The sequence below is a fragment of the Acanthochromis polyacanthus genome, chromosome 19, assembly GCF_021347895.1.
Source record: "Acanthochromis polyacanthus isolate Apoly-LR-REF ecotype Palm Island chromosome 19, KAUST_Apoly_ChrSc, whole genome shotgun sequence".
Classification (NCBI taxonomy): Eukaryota; Metazoa; Chordata; class Actinopteri; family Pomacentridae; genus Acanthochromis; species Acanthochromis polyacanthus.
Window position 1 is genome coordinate 25,983,807 of NC_067131.1, and position 20,391 is coordinate 26,004,197.

At 39.1% G+C, this 20,391-nt stretch overlaps 1 protein-coding gene across 4 annotated transcripts in view; it reads right to left on the minus strand.

The window, feature by feature from the left end:
• LOC110961777 (rho GTPase-activating protein 23-like) overlaps positions 1 to 20,391 on the minus strand; it is a 77,251-nt gene that overhangs the window by 34,783 nt on the left and 22,077 nt on the right. The window contains exons 1-2 of one of the 4 annotated variants that reach the window (XM_022209504.2): positions 15,413 to 15,613; positions 7,027 to 7,056 (exon numbers count right to left, since the gene is read on the minus strand). The exons of 1 other annotated variant lie outside the window; for it this stretch is intronic. In XM_022209504.2, coding sequence (XP_022065196.2) covers positions 7,027 to 7,056; positions 15,413 to 15,466 — 84 coding nt within the window. In that variant the 5' untranslated portion in view covers positions 15,467 to 15,613. Of the gene's footprint in view, positions 1 to 7,026; positions 7,057 to 15,412; positions 15,614 to 20,391 lie in introns of those variants that run through there. 2 more of the 4 variants (XM_022209508.2, XM_022209506.2) reach the window with 2 other exon arrangements.

Here is a 20,391-nt window from a genome sequence, read left to right on the forward strand (position 1 = left end):
AGCTAAACTCACTAACACAGCAGCATGGGACTCTGAATAGAGACACTGGAGTCCCTCAACAATACCACACGTGGGACAGATCAGTGACATGAGCACACAGCAAACACAAGTCACACACCCTCAACCCACTGGTACAACACGTCACTAACTACACTGAAACAGTCAATCCATAAATGTGGGTAGACAATAATGTCCAAAGAACAATAACCTGATGCTATTTCCTCCCCAAATTTATGGCTGCATCCTCTCTTTTCTCTCCTGAGAGAGATCAGGAAACCAGAGCTGATGTGTAGTGCTTCTTTCTATGACACTGAGAACATCTTCATTCCACACTAGCGATAAACTACTTCTTTAGACTGACACATTTCTTGTTAAAAACTACTTTTCTTTAATTGTGATTTGATCTTGATGTGAAAATCCTAAAGAGAAATAAACAATAAAGTTCTGCTGCTTACACTGGTCAATGTTTGCTTATGTTTTTTATAAGATGGAATTACTTGCAGAAATATTTTTAGGCAGGAGACAGGAAGTGCTTGATAATAGGGATAATTTTGAAACACATTAAATCTGTGTGTTTCATCACCAAGCTAGAGGGAGATACAGCAGAAACTAATGCAGCCTGATCACATCTGTATGTTAGAGAGTTAACAGCATTCTTAAACAATGAGTCTGCGACACTGATGTTATTGAACCTATCCATTCTCTCTACACTGCTTTATCCTCACTAGGGTCGCCAGTCTGTCACAGGGCTACATATACAGACAAAATCACACTCACATTCACACCTGGGCGATATAGAGTAGTCAATTAACCTCAGCATATTTTTGGACTGTGGGAAGAAGCTGGAGTACCCGGAGAAAACCCACGCATGCACAGGGAGAACATGCAAACTCCATGCAGAAAGATCCCAGGCCCACCCCGGGATTTGAACCGGGGATCTTCTTGCTGCAAGGCGAAAGTGCTAACCACTACCCACTGTGCAGCCCTGTTATTGAACCTGAATTTTTTTTTTTTAAACTCTCAAAGGTAACTTCTATTCTATTCTATTCTATTCTATTCTATTCTATTCTACTCTAAAGCTCACTCTTTTAAAATACCCTACCAGTAGAAGTTTTGTATAAAATTTAACTTCATTTCACTGCTAAGGTCATTCAAAGTTGAGCTATTTGTTAATCATTATACATTTTTAAATGTGTTCAATTAGACTATTCATTTAGATATATATTGTTTTTATAGCCAGGATGCTGGGCTACTAATTCTTATTATTTTTTAGCTTTATTTTCCATTTTGTCAATGAAAAGATACCACAAAAAATGCAGTCTATACATTTTATCATTCCCTACACCCCTGGCAACAACAGTATATTAAAAATGAAAGGAAACATTTTATAAATACAAATATTTATAACCATTGAAAAAGGTGCAAAGAAAAGGCAATGTTCAATTAGCACATGTGTACAATGTGAAGTTTTACATTTAGCATTTTCCAAAATAGAAAAAAAAGGTGACTTTTAATGACGACATTCTGTGGGCAGAAAGTTATAAACAAAATAATTACAAGCTGAAGCAGTCCTGACTTAATTGCATATTTTTAAATCATTCTTTTAACTTTTCTACTATATTTTCCTTCAGAAATTACATTTCCAATAGAGTCATAACACTTGATTACACTTAACCACCTGGCAAAGGCAATAACAAGTTTGGATTCTTAACAACACAATGTGGCCAAAGAAAACTAAAATGACCATATTGACATTTATTTATCAGTGATACGTGGCTCAGCTTAGGATTTCAACTGGCATGCTGATGCTGATATTTTTCTTCACACAGATACAGACACATCCATACAGAAAAACCATGGAGACCAGAGGCAGGGAGTTTCACTGATTCCACCTGTCTTCCACAAGGGGGCAGCACTGCACCACAAAAAGCCAGTTGTTTGGCAGCGATGAATAAAAACAGCCTCTCACACACACTGGATCTACACAGCTCATGCTAAATGATCCGACTTGTGATTTCATAGATTGCTGCTTGGCCCTCAGTACTTTTTTTTTTCCACATCATTTTAAATTAAACTTAGGTCCATGCTACAAGATGTACAGTAAAGGCTTATTGTGTCAGGTAATATATTTTAAGAGGTGTGGCATTTAATTGGATACCTGCACATAAAAACCAGCTGTGTTCATGTGATATGAGCTAACAGGATAGTATAATGTGCATCAGAGGAGGCTTCAGTTTATCTTTGATGCCTTGTGGTTGCTTTCTGTTCTAGAATTTGAGATGACCGCCAGTGTCTCTTGATGAAAACAGTCTAACATACAAATTCAAAGGTAAGACTGTTAGAGACCCATTTAGTTAGATAGTCCTGAAGAAAACCTGACATATGTATGTGACACAAGCACAGAGACCAGTTTCCCTGAGCAGAAAACTAGAGATGTTTGTGTAGTGTTGATCATCACAGCTACTGATGGGTCAACCAAATCCTGGTGAACATTTATTTATTGTTATTGTATGTCCAATATGGTGGACCCAGTGTTCCAATAACAGCTGCATTTTAACTAGCAGTAAATAAAGTTGCTTACATGTCAACTTATACAGAATGTCTGTAAATTTTCTTACATTTAAATTACCTACAGGCATATTCATAAAATCACGCATATATATTTTTTTTAAATCAACATCAGCATATCATTAAAACCAGTTTCACTTTTTAAGAAGCTACAACAATAAAGTGATGAACAGGTTAGTGCTTCAATAATTATAATCCAGTAGTATATTGTGCATTATTCTGAAATGGACCACTCTGCTCCAAGGACACCTTCACATTTGGTACTTTAAAGATGTTTTGATGCTAATACTATTACACTTTCACTTCAGTAAAAATACAAATGCACAACTTGTACTAGTATATGTCTACACATAGTATTCCATCAGTGCCAGGGAATGAGAATATAAGGTCAGTATTATACTTTCCACGAATACAAAAGGACGCTATGAAGTAAATTTCTTCCATGCAGATCGCTCCATGTGAAGCTCAGAATTTGTATCAGTGACTATTTTACAAGAACACTGATGCACACGCGCAGCAGTAGTGTCAATACGTAGATAAGACTTGTTTGAAGGAATGAAGTACTCCAAGCAGACAAGAATGAAGTATAATAACAACAGTACATCTGTGATGTCGGCACCTGTCTTTGTGTGCATCCAGAATGGAGCATGATGAAGGTTTAAAGAGACTAGGAGCAATTAAAGGAGCACAATTGTCAGGCACTATCCCTGCTTTCAAAGTTAGTTTGACAAGTGAGCAGGCAGTGAGCAATTGCATAAAAGAACAGATCAGGTTATGCTCTTCACAGTTCAATGCTAGCAAGACTGCATACATGCAGATGAAACAGAAACGCTCCTTCTTAAGGACGATTTCCCACAAATGCTGCTTTCTGAGCTTGTTTTACATATATGTGCCTGGTTTTCACATGCACAGGTTTTGAGAGTAGCTGGATGCTTAGCACAATCTCTGATACTCTTACAATTTAATTTACATTTTTTTTCAGTTATCCAAAGATGCCTACAGTCCTACAATTCTTCAAACACCGGGCAACCACAAATGAAGACATTAACCCTCGTCTTGCCCTGCGGGTCAAAACTTACCTGGTTTAAAGTTTGAAAATGTGGGAAAAAAACATATATTTTCATAGTGGAACTTCTGATGTCCACATTTTCAACATTTTTGGAAAATCTTTGAACATTTTTTGGTGGAAAAAAGAACTGTTAAAAATGTTTCTTAAGAACATTCACAAAAAAATCAACCAAAATCCAGCAAATTTTGGTTGATTTTTATGTGAATGTTCTTAAAGAAAATATTAGATGTTTTACTGATATATATTTTTGGGAGATTTTTACTCATTTTTTGAAAATATTTACAAGAACCTCTTGCCAAATTTGGAGGATTTTTTTAAAATAAAACTTTTTAGGAAAACTATGAAGGATTTATTGGAATTTTCTTTCTGAAGGTTTTGCAAATTTTCAGAAGTTCTGGGAATTTTTTTGCAGGATTTTTGAATTTTTTCAGACAAAGACACAATATTTTTAGGTGCCCGTAAATTAAGACAACAGGAGGGTTAAAGGTGAAGTAAATCCTTTGCAAATAATGTTCCTGGTATAACTGACAAATGATGAATTCAGCAGTTGCTGTGATGCATTATTGTATGTGGGTTCAACATAATGAGAGGAAAGAGATTATATGGCACTAATGTTATATATATGCACACTGTTCTTACCAAAATATGTTAATACGAGTATGCTAAGGGCTAAGGCTAAGGCTCAGATTGGAGCAGCATGCACTGTGTTGAAGACACATGCACTGATGTGTCTAACAAAGGCAAGAGAAGCTCACTAACTGACCTATTTTTAGTCAACTGTGAAAATTGTTCTGTGCTAAAAATAACCACAAATTCATTTTTAAGCATTCCTATTCAAGTGTTTTCTTTTGAGTCACAGCTGCTAAACTGAATTAAATCACTGCCATCTAAGCAGATGTGTCCACACAGTAAATGTTCTCTGTGAGGAGGAAACTGACATCAGCTCAACGCTTTCATATCTAAGAAAATTGCTCTTACATTGCACTTGACAATAAGCTGGTCAGCTCATGCTGTTCCTCTTTAGTCCCCTTTAGTGTGGGGATGTGTTCAGTAAATTTCATACAATCTAACCATTAGATTTTGATTTTCTGTATGCAAGTTGAATCGCTATCCTGTTGGTGGTGCGACAGGAAAGCATTAGGATGAGTCTGCATCATTCTGGTTGGGTTTTTTTTAGTGGTGCAATGGATCATCATTGATCCGTGATCCGTTCGGATCGACGTCATCGGTTCGGCACACACGTGACCAGTGGATCGATTTCTGAAAAAAAAAAAGTTTTGCTCCGTCCGCACGCAGCTTGTGGCGAGCGGAGAAAGGAAGAGAGCAGACATGGCGAGCAGAGGAAAGGAGGAGCTTGAACACCCCGCGACACTTAAATCCCCTCTATGGGAGCATTTTGGTTTCCCTGTCAAATATGACGACGAAGGAAAGAGGTCAGTGGACAAAACCGCGACGGTGTGTAGGCACTGTGGCATAAGAAAGACATATGACAGTGGAAACACATCCACACATTTGAAGTGACATCTAATAATAAACAGACAAAACGTATGTTTATTTGTTTTGTTGTTGTTGTTGTTTTTGCTTTTTGCAGATCCGAAAACTGATCTGATGCGTGACTCTTGATCCGAGGACCGATCTGATCCCTGAGTTTAGTGATCCATTGCACCACTAGTTTTTTTTTAATTGTGCTCATGTTGAGTATTCTGAAAGCAGCAAAAAGGTAATGATTTGGATGATAACATGTCAAAATCCAGAAATTCTGTTTGAGTTTTATACATATTTTGAAGCAATCAACTGAACAGCTCTGCACCAGTAAATGGAGTAGGTGGACTATGAAAACTGAACCTCTAAAATGAGTGGGCTACAGCTGTTGCATCTTAATGCATCGATGATAAATGTATTCATTTTATATCTTCTGCTGCTTGTCTCTATTTTTGAGTATGCCATTCAAACAGTTTGTGCTGCCATAGCTATGAAATTTGATCGCATCTTTGAGAGTAATTTTAGTTATTTGCAAAATGTTTAATTTGAAACTTGAACCTAGATTTCATTAGAGACATTCCGAAACATGGAAAAGATGATCTACTAACATGTAAAGAAAACTTGCATAGAGCAAGAATTGCATTTTATCCATCATTAATGTGGGTAAATAAGAACAAGCCCAGGTTACTTTTTAGCACTGCAGCCAGACTGATGCAGTCACAGCTCTGTTGAGCCCTGTGTTTCTGCCACTCTCAGTAGTGATGACTTCCTGTGCTTCTTCACAAACAAAATTCTACCTATTAGTGGAAAAAATCTATCAGATTCTTCCCAAAACTGTCACAGATGTGAGAAGTACAGTGGCTTTGGATACCTTTGTTGGAATTGATTTACATTTGGATTCCTTCCTTCCTATAAATATAGCCGAGCTGACACCAGTAGTTGCTTCATTTAAGTCATCAACATGTTTTCCCCTAAATTAACACTTCCATATTAGATCTGATCAGTCCATCTTAATAACAGGTTACTTCCCATAGGCTTTTAAGGTGACTGTAAGTAAAATATTATTTTAAAAAAAGCTCTTGATTCAAGTGTTTTAGTCAACTATAGATCACCTGAGCAAAATTCTAAGCAGTTTGGTTAATTAAGCATGAGCAGCAGTCAGTGACATTGGGCTGGATGTTCTATAACCACAGACCTGCAAAGGCTCCTCATTGTAATGCTCCTACAACAGATCTGCTCTGAGATCAGCCAGCTTGAGTCTGCTCTCAGAGGACACTGTATCTATACTGTGGAGTTGCACTGACCACAGAGCTGCTGGGACACATGTATAGGACCATTGTTCGACATTAGACAGTAGCGCTGTGTGTCTGAAGGCAATGGGACAAAACAGTTTGGGTGTTTGTGTTTCAAAGAACACAGCACTATCACAAAAGGAAGGCGACAGCAGAGGAAACCACACTGACTGACACACTGATAACAAGGGCTCTGTGGAATGACTATTCCATACCATAAAGAGGTCTGAGAAAAACAGTAAGGTACCAAAACAACAGCCATCAGTGTTCTACCCTGAATGTGTCTAAAACGCCTCCAAGACACGTCACCCTGAACATCCCCATTTCTCCACAAGAGAAATACTAATGATATTAAATACAACAATCAAATAATATAGGAACATACAGAATCTGTTCACTTGGCCAGCCAGCACTGCAATGATCCTTTCTACAGTATAACCAAGATGGACAAGATGTAACTGAGCCATATCTCATTATAACAGCCTTAAATGGTACTACAGCGTACTGTATATGCAATAAGAGAAAAGTAAAGAAGCAATAACTACAAAACCTTCACTGGACAAAGTTGAACCTTTCAGTCATTAACAATGAACACTGTATCAGTGAAAAACTGACCTTTTCCTGGAGGAGTACGGGTGAGATTTCCTGCAGAAACAAAGCAGAAATGGATCACCTTCAACGCAGACACCAAGGATGTCGTCACATCTCAGTTTGGAATTTTTTTTCATTCTGACGCCTTGTAAAAGTGGTTTCGATGTGTCACTGGAGTTCCCTGTTAATGCACTGGTCTAATCAGAAATTCTCAGGACAAGAGTTCAAAACATGTCCAAACAAAAACAATTAAACTCCTAAGCTCATCTTTTTCTCTTCCTTCAGCCAAACAAAGCCAGCGTCTTTCTCCCCTAAAAACAAGGCTTTGTAGGAAGTTTGCCATATTGACCATATCAATTCACTGACATGGTTAAATTGAATTCTTGTTGATGAGCTCTGCGGTCACTTTCCTTCCTTTGCTTTGAATCGGTTTAGCCGCATTAGTTGCTTTGCCTTCCACTGACCTGAAAAGTTGACAAGCGCTTGGTCTATTTTAGGATTGGTCTTTTGATCTGAAACACGTGGAAATGATGAAATCAATGGAGAGCAGACGGAACTCTTGTCTTTGATGTAGTCCATCTCTACACCAGGAGCTGGATTCAGCAGAAACGCTGAATAAGTACGTTTAAGATTTTGCAATTTTGGCCCAGAATATAATCACGCTGATGAGGAATTGTGTTAAAAATGTAGTGGGAACTAAGTAGTAAGTTATTTGAGCTTCATTTTAAGTTCCATGCTTTCAGTTCAGAGCCTCTATACAAGACAGACATACAGTAGAGATGCACTGATATCAAATTCCAGGGTTGATAACTGATATTGATCTGTTTTTGTGGTGAATGCCAGTACAATAACTCATTTCCAATGTTTGCAAAGGATCAAGAGGCTGGTCAGTCTGATTCTTTATGTCTGGTGGAGTTCCACGAAGTTCAAGATACAGAACTTACATGTTCAGTCATTACATGTTTGTACAATGTTTGTAGATTGGTCATAAAATTTGCTGTTACTGTAAGGAGCTTTATACATCTATGTAAAACATGAATGTACAGGGAACAGAAAGTGAAGGAAAGGAGAAGCGGTTGCACGACACATTTTTACAGGTTTCCAACTGTGCTGGTTCAACAGGTTTGATCAATTGCAGTACGGGCATATTTTGTTGAAGGATAAAGGGACAAAGAACCTTGTCATCATCAACTCGAAAAAGAAACAACCTGAGTCAGCTCTACTGGCTCAGCTGTGTCCTCTCTCTGTGTAAAGAGCCTTGCAGAGATAAAAATCACCACTTACAACCAGGGTTTGAGAGCATCCTTCACACCACTACATGGAACTATCAGCAGGGAAAAAAAAAGATCTTGCTTTTTTTGCCACCAATATGTTTTGCATCCCTTATTTATACTGATGAGAGTGGAGTCAACAACACATAAAGCAGGGTTAAGCTTTGGGCTGATCAGTGCATATCATTTGACACTTCATGAAATAAATTGGACTTTCATTTATTTGAAATATATTCCTTCTAAATAAATAATCCTGCACCCTGTGTATATATTCCAGTTTTAGTTGAAAAAAAATGAAGAAAAACAAAACATGTCCAGTGTTACTACTGTCTAGTTGGTTGCATCACAGCAGGCTGACAGTCAAACAACTAATCATGTCAATGTGATCACATATAAGCTAATTTCTGTAACTATTTTCACTACTTCTACTTCTTTTCTGACATTTGCACTGCTTACTCTAAGCTATGGCTGTGTCAACCACTAGGCATGAAGCCAGATAGGCACAAGGTGCAAGTCTGACACCGTTGGCCATGTTCCACTACAGTCAGTGAAGCAGAGCAGTAAACACCAGATGAGTCTCTGCAGTGAAGAGCAGTCCATAAATGACAGCTAGAAAGTACTGTTTATCTTCCATTTAGAAATACAATTTATTATAGTGGGCATTCCAGCTACATAATACTGCACTACCCTTCTGTTGTGGGAGACGATGAGACATTTTCAGCTTTCCTGCTTCCCTAGAATCCAATAATCCTAATAATGATCAGACAAGAGACTAAAAAGCCAATTGGAAGCTGTCCATTTGAAATCTCCAGTTAAATTACGGTACACTGTAACACTCAGTTAGTGCTTTGTAAACTTTAAAGTGCATAGAGCCAAGATGATGAACGAGAGAGACACAAAGGTCTGCTTTGTGCTGAAGATTTCAACAGATTTTCAGAAGATCAGCAAAACAAACATCCATTACTGCTGCTACTAGTTGGCTAATTCTCCAGTTCTCCATTTCCACTGAAGAGTCAAATAAAGTAAAATCTTGTAGAAAACATAAATGCAAACATAACAGTTCTGTTTGTGTCATGTACCAATGTGAGAAAGGTTGCCGTTTCCTCAACACTCCCCACAGTTCTGTAGATTTTGTTTCTCCACTGAAGTTTAAGTTTCAGTTTAATTGGTGTTTTTATATGCACCATGGTTAATTCACTAAGTCTTTTTCCATGCACTCTACTAAATTCCGACCTCTTTTTTTCAATTCTTGGCAAATCCAGGCATGGATCATCCTGGACAGGTCACCAGGCTATCATAAGGCTACACTTAGAGAGATAAAAAAAAAATCACACTCAGACTCACACCTACGGACAAGTTAGAGTTACCTATTAATGCCAGCATTACTTTGGACCATGGGAGGAAGGCGGAGAACCTGGAGAAAACCCACACATGCACAGGGAGAACATGCAAACTCCATGCAGAAAGATCTCAAGCCCAGGCTAGGGCATGAACTGAGGATCTTCTAGCTGCAAGGCGTGTAGCCTGGGCACAAAACAGAGGGATGTACAGTGGTGCAAAAAAGTTTTCGGACACTGCTGAAGCTCCGGTGATGTCATTTGGCAGTTTTCCCTGCACATGCGGATCAGGATGTGGTCATTTCTTGCTGAAGAAATCCTTGGACGCCCAGATCTTGGTTTGTCTGTATTTCTGCAGAGTGTATCCAACTGCTGAAGGACTGCATCTGCACTTCCTGACTATGTGGCGGCAGCTGTATCCTTCCTGGTTGAGAATCTGTATCTTCACATGTTTCTCCTGCATTAGGTTACTTGTTTTAGCCATTTTTGTCTTGCTTTTGCTAGCTTTATATAGTCACGAACAAAATGTTACCTTTTAATAAAAAGCACAACCTTAATTAGTGGATCACTGGTAGCAAAATGACCCAATACTAAAAATTTATTTTTATGAAACCAATCAATTTTAAGTTTGTAATGCCTGTTTTTTAGGATTTGCTTAGCATTTTGGCTGTGACTATACTAAAAGAAATTGCACTTCAAGACCTAAGAGTGATTCTTAATGCAATATTTCACAAACGCATGGGGTGTCCGAAACATTTTTCCACCACTGTATATAGACCTGCTATTAAAAGCACACATGGGTTAAAATTGCCCACAATTGCGCAGCTTTTATCCAGCTCTAATTCCCGAAGTACACGTTCCCCTGCTTTTATTTCTGCTTTTCTTTTGTGTACTCAGACACACACAAACATCATTCCACTGTTGCAGTGTAATCATCAATGTTCTTTCACTGACACATTCCTGAGCAGCCCACCTGTTGGAAAAAGAATGGTCCAGTGTGTGCAAACTATCCCTTTGTGATGACACACACACACACACACACACACACACACACACACACACACACACACACACACACACACACATACACACACACACACACACTCAAAGGCTCTGAGCTACAGGATTTCAAACCAGACCAACATGGCCTTTTGTTTGGAAATATTCAGAAACATTTTACCGCAATGTGTTCCTGAAAATATTTGAGGAGAGATTAAGCTTCAAGTGGCGGCTGGATTACGGCCACTTACATTCACTTCCTAAAGTCTACTCCTTGCTTTAAAAATAAGCATGACTTTCCTAACACTACCCTTGACCATAATCTTAACCCCAACCGCAGCTCTTTAGTTCCCACAATGTGACAGCAGAACAAATCAATGTCCCCACAAACTGAAGAACACAAATACACACGCTTCACCATCCTAATGGGTGGGAACCACTGGGTATCAGGGCACTAAAAAGAAGACCGTACTGGCCTCATATCTGACCTTTCAACCTTGACCCACACAGCATCTACCCACACCATTCCTCTTGTTCACACACAGTACACACACTGTAACAGAGCTCCTTTGTCATACGTTACACAGCAAGTCCAAGCCTGTCTACCCCCTCACCCCCAACCCTCACACATATACGCCCCACCCACGCCCCCTGCATCCACCCTTCCACTGTCATACACAGCCAAGCCCCTCATTCCCAAGTCCAAAGAGGAAGAAAGAAAAACACAACACAACATGACTGTTCCCCATCTGCAGCAGGCTATTTGCTCCCTTTCCCTCCCCACTCCAGCCCCTCCCCTCATGTACACGAGTCCCTCAAGCTAATGTGAACGGGCTAAGTGCTTGTTAGTACAGGGACACTTCATCAATGTAAGTGGGAAAGTCACTTAGTGATATTGCTTTTTCGGTCGTAGCATATTTATCCACTGTGAGACAGTACTGAACTTCTTCCAGTGCAATCTGTCCATGCAGTCACAACACCTACTTATCCCGTGCATACCAGCATACACTAATACACACACAGGAAGACAAATTCACACTTCCATGAAAGTGATCTGATCTGGTCTTTGGACTGTGGGAGGAAAGTGCAGAGAACATGCATAAACCCTCCACCTTACAGTTGTACCTTAGTGTATTATTGATGTAGCATTCATATTTTTGTGTTGGCGGAAATCATAAAGCCTACTTTAGTAACAGATCAGGTGTAGACAGAAACAGACAGAGACCCTTGTTGAATATTAGAGTTATATACTATTTTAAGCTTAGTTGCTCAGCCCATTAGACTTGTGAAAACTACTCTAAAATCAGAGCCTGCATTTACAGAGGGATGTGACGAAATACCTAAACTGGAAAACTAGAACAACTTAAGTATGTTCAGTCAAACCAATCTACTGAAGTCCTCCTCTGTGGAGTCAGTCTCTCCATTTCAAAAAATCTATATAAAATCAGTCAATCGCGGATCTCTTAACAGGAATTCAAGATTTACTGCTTCTTGACCAGGCCATTTAACCAAACACCACAGAAAGATATACTGTATGGAGGCAAAGAAACAGCTCTGAAGCCTATCAGTGTGCTACATCAATACTTTATGCAATATTAATGGTAAACAAGTCTTTTCTGCGCATGCTGCCTGCTTTGACAGTTAAGTGCCACTGTTGTGTTCATGTTATTGATGAACCAAAACCCAGGCCTGCCCAAACTCATTACCCTTTAGTGCCTCAGCTGAGGGCTGCATTTGAAAGCTTGATACAGGACATATAAGGCAAGAGGAGTCTGCTTCACTGAACACAAAGAAGCCGGTGAGGATTAGATAGAAAACCCAGACGGTTGGAAACACTGGCAAAATAGGCAGTAATTCTTCATGTATGAACTACAGAATACTACAGCTTATGGTCATGAGCTGTAGGTGTAGGGATGTTAATGATGAATTGTTCATCATTTTGACTGCAAATGACTGGACTCCAGGAATTAATTCTTGTTTTCTTTTGCCACTTTTCTCAGAATTGAGGTAAAATGTGTAACTACAATTCAATGGATGACAAAGTTGTTCTACTGAAGTTACCTGACAATTTTAAAACTTCCCTAATATTTATTAAAAAAAACCTTTTTGCAGCACCAAATACAACTTAACTGTCTATTAACCATCAGTTCTTCTACTTTTTAAATATCTGGAAGGAATGTACAATCCCTTACCCCAGACGGACGGACACACAACAGATTGTTCATACAAAATAAAGCAACATAGTAAATTTACAGTATAGAAAAATCAGAATGACAACATTACACATCATTATACTACCATTGTAAATCTGAAGCAAATGCATTGAAGTCCGGAATAAGTATTGGATTATTATTGACAAAAATGTCTCGTAAAAGTGCTGGAAAATTTCCTTCATGCACCAACAAAGATCCTGCGTCACTTTTCCGCAACAGTCTCACCAACAGGCCAATAACACTTTCTACTAAAGTTTAATAATTCTGTCTTTTTGATTCCAATCTAAGGTTGTCATTGTTGAATCAATATTCAAAGTAGCATCCAGAAAATAGAAAAAAATAAATACTCACTCTTCAATGGCCCGGCCAAATTCAACAGTTATAGTGTCTAAAGTCTAAGTGCCACACGCGTCTTTACTTCAAAGAGACCATTCATTAAATCACTGTAACCTACTGCATGCCTGGTAGCTCACCACCACCAAACAAGCTGATGAGTAAGAGACAGGAACATCTTGGATACCCGTAAAGATTTTTTTCGGCTTTATGAAATGCAGCTGCTGTACAGAAACATTACAGCAGCAGCAAATCTGATGTCACTAGGTTTGGATTAGCTAAGGAGCATTTATTTTCTGTTCTACTCGGATGCAACCATATTAACATAAAGCCAACTGCACACACTTGCCTAGTATCACCTCTCTATTGTTTAAATAATTGTTTATCTTCTCTCTCAGGGAGGTTTTAGTAATTGCATTCCTACTCAAATTGCACACCTAAGTTCAAGGTAAATAAGTCATTTTTAGATTCACTCAGGATCACATACACTGAAGCAATCCACACCCTAAAAGATTAAGTGATCTTATAAACAAGCCTTTCATCTGGCACTTTAAGGGCATGGGCCTAAAGATTGAAGCACTTCGTAACTACTATGTTGTATTTGTAATAGTGTGTGTTCTTTGGGGTATTTTGTCATCACAGCTTGCGGATATTTGTGACACAGTATATCTGTGTACGCCTAATGAGGATAAAGCGGTGATGGATGGATGGATGGATGGATGGATGGATGTTGCAGAGCCCACTGAAAGACATTCCAATTAAGTGTCAGGGCTTAAATACATTATTGAATTTTGAATCCTCAAACATTACTTTAACATTAATAAATGACCTTTTTTAAGTCAGAAAGTGAACTGTCTAGTTTAATACCTGTCTCACACATATAGACCAATGTGCACAGCACTTTGTTAGCATTTGGGTTGAACATAGAGGATACAACACATCAATCAGTGTGCATTAGAGATGGTAGTAGTAATATTTTTGAACTCTGAAGAGAGTCCAGTCTTTATGTTGAGATAACCACAACCCTACTCCAGTTCCATACATAACACACAGAAATGAGACTGATATTATTTCTGGCATCCAACTTCCTCCATGATCCTCCATGATGCTGATTTACAATATTCAAATGTGAATTTTACCAATACATTCATTGTTAACACTGGTGTATGACCCTGACGCAATCTCACAGTAATAGGCGGCGAATAACATGAAAACCAAACGGTGATGAAGAAAACAGCTCATATGCTTGGAGCAAAGAACAATGTGCTGTGTGATCAGAGTGATCAAAGTGATGAGTGATGACACAAAAATGTGAGAACAAAAATTAGCAAGAACTCTCACTAATGTGCTTTGTTGTGTTTTATGCTCACATAAGATTTAAATGTCGTGTTTTTTTTTAATACTGTGTCATTTCTGAGCGAATGTTTCCATACTGAGAGAAGACTAACGGCTACAATGTGTCTTCTGTCACTGCTTGTGCATACGTGGGCTGGCATATGGAAGCACATGCATTCCAGTCCAATTTCTTATTGTCTCTCTGCCCACCCACCCGTACCTCATCTCTGCAATGAGGGGGGTTGTAAAATTGTCACAGTGAAAACTTGTGCAACATTCCCTCACATCACTGACAAATCATTCAGCTATGTACAGAATGCTGCATCCTACTGCCGAAAGAATGGGCTGTGATGAAGACATGACTGTGAATCTAAGGACTACGGCAAATTACTAGACAGATTTACAATTGCATTTGCTTTCAAGCAAAATTGCACACTTGCGGTCATCGTTCACTCATGGATTAACATTTGTTTCAAGATGGGGAATTTGACAAGTTGCATAAGACATGGATAAGTGCATAAGAGCATCACCAAAATCAAAGTGCCAACACAGGGGGAGTGTTTTGGCTGCATGATACAGTGTGGAAATGGACTTTGACTGACAATAATTCTATAATTGTAATACAAATGTAGGATGGAACCAACTAAATCATTTGTAGACATGCCAAATTACAGTAATTTTTAAGGTTTCATTAAAATTTGTCACACACTGGCACACAGTTTAGCTAAATATAAAATAAATATAAAATTAGTATCTCAGAGATTTATGTCTGTAAGGTGGCTGACACCAGAGGAAAAAAGGCAGCTTGCAGGAGGGGAAAAACAGCAGACCAACAATACAGAAGTATAAAATTAAAAGGAGCGTATTTCCAATCAGTGAAACACGAGTCACGCACTTATTCCAGTATTCACTTGTGACTTACTTCAACGTCTGAGTGAGGTGGAATTCCAACAAGGCAAAAAGCAACTCCATTCATTGGGTTCTCAGAGCCGAGTGTGTGTGTAAGCCGAAAAAAGAAATTGTTTTAAACTACTTTGCTGTCAACATCATGTGCAGTCGCCTTTTCTCTCACGTCCCGGTGCTTGCAGCGTCTCAGCCCACAATGAAGCGCCTCCGGAGTTGCTCACCGTCAACAGTCACAGCGGGCAGCGTCATGACATCATATTATTAACGCACTGCACCGCCGGAAACAGCGGTTTCAAAATAAAGGCGCTCTACAGCCTGCTTCTGAACGCTCAAGCACATATCAAAAATAGCATTTCACTAAACAGGAAAGATATTTGTTGCCCACTAATATCAAAATAGTCGACTTTATGTGACTTTTTTGCGCGATATTGTAATACAAACATTTGTTATTGTGGAATAGCCTGGGTGTATTGGTTAACAGTGCTAATGTATGTCTAGTACAACAGCAGCTACTCCAAGCTCATTTATTACACATCATTATCCACCCTACAAGACTGACCGGGTAATATAGGGAAACAATCAGACCTATCCATGTACTTGGACCAGTCGGCCATCAAATTACTGTTTCTGATTCAACTCAGTAAAAACGAATTTCTTTAATTTTCAAATGCGCTTTTTATGGTCTGACCATGGTTTTGCACATAAAATATGTGTGTTCATAAGTATCTGGCAAAATTTGATTGCACTATTCTAAAAAAATTGTTTTGATTTTGATGTTGTCTCTGCAAATTTTGCAGTGTTGTTTATTTTCTTTTTTTTTCCAGGTTACAAAAATGACCATATCTCAAAAAGCAAGTTATGTACAGACTCCAAATAAATTCCCGGTGGTTCCAAAGGACATTGTGCTTTTTTTTTTTTACATTTACAAATTTGAGGGATCCAGCTATGCAATTTCTGTATTTTGAAATATATTTGAAAAAAACAAAAACGATTTTCATTCTTTACAGTTTATTGCACTTTTAAGCATTTTTTTGTAGTAGTTAAGATATAAGTCAGTACATATTACATGTACATGTTATTTTGATGTAAAACAAACAAAAATACTCCAAAAAATGGCACTACAGCATGTGAAAATTTAAAAAAATATGTCCTGGCAGGCTTGCACAATGGTGGGTTTTGAAGGGTTAACCTCACCATGTCTTTGGACTATGGGAGGAACCCAGAGAACCAGAAGAAAACCCACACATGTACAGGGAGAACATGCAAAGTCCATGCAGAAAGATCCCAGGCGATTTTCGAGCTGCTTACTTTTTTTATTAGTGTTTGTCACATAGACTGTATATACAGTGGACATAGCATCTGGCTCCAGAATTGAAGCCAACCCGGAAGTGTAAAAAACTTGCAATATCACGCCGTCCGCTAGGGTTGGCTCCAAAAAGCTTTTTCTCCATAGACCTTTTATTTGTTTACAAACATTGTGACGTTTTTTGTGGGCGGGGCTTATGCTGGAGGCAAAAACGGAGCGAGAAGTCAAGCGGGACTGGGAGTATATAGTTTGCGCTGGAGTTTGTGCTGCAAACTCGAGCATTTTTAACCCGTTAAACTTCAGTGTACCGCCGGCGGTACACTTACTAATTTGTATAGGAATTTAAAGAATGTCCGAAGGCTGCAAACGCGATTATATAAACACTATACGCCGATGGAAAGCTTAGATTCTCATGAATCCGCCGGTACACGGCTTTAACGTACACAGCGCGAGTCACATTTCCGGGTTCATTATTACACACAGATGAAAATATTCCACAAAAAACGGCCATAATCCAACCTTGGACATCCAGACGACACAAGCCAGTAAACTATTTTGTCCAAAACATGTCTTGAAGTCGGTATCTAATCCATGAATCGGTCGTTTTCAAGGAAATGCACCTCGCGATGCGTGTCCAATATTCCCTGTATTTCTCGTCATATTTAACGGGTTATTGTTTTTGATTGTATTTTTTTCTGTGTCTTGTTGTGTCCTTGTTCTTATGGTGTGTGTATTTGGACCCAGTGTCTGGAATAAAGCTGAATTGAATTGAATTGAATTGAATATTTTTTATTTACAAATAGAATATTAGTGATTTTTTTGTACTGAAAATGGCTGGAATTGACTGCAGCTGATCGTCTCTGTCCAGTCTTTTCGCCTCAGTGCATTTAACCACAACTGTCTTCATTCCCTCTGAGCACAAGTGTTCGGTGGAATCCTATAAAACTTTAATTTGCGTTCGCCAATGTCATTCCTCCTATTCTGGCATCCAAAAACACAGCAGGACGACATTTTAGAAAAGTTGATAGAGCCTAGTCCCTCAGTCTTTCGCCTTTTGGTCACGGCCGCGGCTTCCTCTTTTGCCTCCAGCTAAAGCTGTGACGTCATTCGTGACGTGGGTCATTAAAGGGTCTATAGACCCCAATTCATTTTTGGAAAAAATAAAATTTGATAGACTGATGTTCTACAGCTCAGGATTTTTTTCCCGTTAGTTTTCATGGTCAAAATGAGAGATCAGGTGGCCGATCTTAAAATAAATCAATACTGAATTTTAAATAATTTGTTAAAGTTGGCGGAGCCAGGGGGCGTGGCTCTACTTGATAGACAGCAACAGAAGCCTCTGCGGTAAAATGTGGGCGGGATAAGAGAGTCCTCAGCAAATCCTGCCCCTAGTTGCTCTCTGGTCCAGCCTGTTTGATGACGCTTTTTACGTCACTGGCTCCAAAAAATCCAAAACGGCGACCAGGAAGTAGCAAAATCCGGGCTTCATTTTCTCGGCGTTGAAAGCAACGGGTGACGTCACGGTAAGTTTACGCCTGGTTTGTCAAAAGAGGCTGAATAATAGCATGTTCAAAAGGATACAACCAGATTCAAGAGAAGTGTTATTAATATAGACCAGATTAAACCGGTTCCTTGAAGGAGATATTTCAAAAAAGCTTTGGGCAAAATATAAACAGAGCTTTAGAGAGCTTCATACTGCTCACAAAATCAATGAGTTTTGCAGTGTTACTTCTGAAAATCTTTTCCAAATGGAAGGCCGACTTGGACAGACTGAAATGGGAGTGGAAGAGGGGATGACAGTGGACCTAATATCTCCAATTTTGTCCAAAAAAATTGAGAAAGTGTTGTGGAATTTTGAAGTTGAACAAAATTGGAAACTATGTTTACAGTAGAGCAAAACACAAACAAATGATAAAACTGTAAAATATGATCTTTAAATGGATTTCATGTATACACTGAACAATAATGTGTAAACCACAACCCCTACAACCTATAGAAATACAGCAATTGAAACAAATGATCGTCTGAAGCACAAGCTCTCGCTGGGTTCATGTGTGAGTTTGACTAAGGTCCCACTGACCTGGCAGACACTAGAGAGGATACCAAGGATGGAGAGACAGTCCCAGGACTGAGGAGAAAGAATTGAGGGACTGGGGGGAATTGTCGAGGAGAACACAGGCGCAGCTGTGAGGAGAGGAAAAAAGGCAAAACTCTGGGTAGGTTTTCAAAAAATGGAGGGATCTGAAAACTAGCCACGATTAGATCATGCACCCTCAAATATGAATACATTCAAACTTAATGGTGGCAGACATGTCTTGATTGGTCTTAAAAAAGGTTGTGATTTCCCAGGAGGAGGAGGAGGAGGAGAGTTTAGAGAAATTTCCAAAGTATATAAGAACTTGAATAGAGATGTTTAGTCAATTAAAATATCTATATTTTGCTCATGTTTGTTCTTACAGCCTCTGTATTATATAAAGATTATTTGCATCAAACTCAGAGGACTGTTTGAAAACTCTTTATTAAGAACCTTTTTCTGAAGATGTCTGTGAAGGTTCTCAGTCGTCCAGTCCAGTCGTCCCTTCACTTTTTTCTGAAGATTCCAATAGATGATCCAGAAGTAATTTCTGACTACATGTTTGACAAAGCTGCCTGATCATCCCTGGCTCTTAGCAGGCTGACTAAGTCACAACAAAAGTTATTACAGTCCAAATTGAGGTTAGGAACCTCAGGTTTGGATTGTTTACTGCAATTTTTTAAGACTGGCTCTTAGGCCTTAACAAAAGAGATCTACAGAGGGTTTTACTGCAATTTTATTTAATCCTTTAGGAAAACATGACAATGAGGTGTGATAGTAAGCATCGGTGGTGTGTGAGGGTGTATGGTGGCAGTGGTCAATGTGTGGTGCATGTTGTCAGTGTAAAGCAAACCAAAGTAAAACAAAGGAGAGCATGGATAACATGGCCAAATTGAAAGTTAACTGTGCATTAGCCAAGTGGGCCAACAACTGCTTACTATAGACAAGATGTCCAACCCGGTCATCAGAATCGATGGCAACATCGTCCAAGTACACTGAACAGCCTTCCAAATCTCCAACCACCATGTTCATCAGGCACTGGCAGATAGCTGATGCATTCTGCAAACCAAAGAGCATCACAGTCTACGAATACAAACCAGTTGGAGTAAGAAATGCAGCTATCTTTTGTGCTCTCTTGACAATGAGACCTGCCAGTACCTTTTCAGTAGGTCAAACTGACTTGCAACAACGACTCGCATGTAGCTGACCCTACATGGTCAATGTAGTCCTCTGTTCAAGCAAGTGGAAAGAAATTAGGCTTTATCATGTTGTTCACCTTACAAAAGTCTGAACAAAACCTGGGAGTGTTTCCAGACTTTGGCACAAGCAGACAAAGCAATGCCCAACTGGAAGACGATGGTTCAGCAATGTCGTTATTGAGCTTATAGTTAACCTAAGCATCAAGATGCAGTTATGCTTTTCTGGGTGAATGTGATGAGCAGCTTTTGGGAAGGGGTAAAGGGATGCTCTAACCACCGTACCTCAACATTACAAGTCACCTCCTCAGTGAAGTCCAAAATGGAAATGCTGCTAAACCTAGCAAGGGAACCTCCTCTACAAGTAGTATGTATCTGGCTTAGCTTCTTCAAGCATCTGTGGTCCAAAACTATCAAAG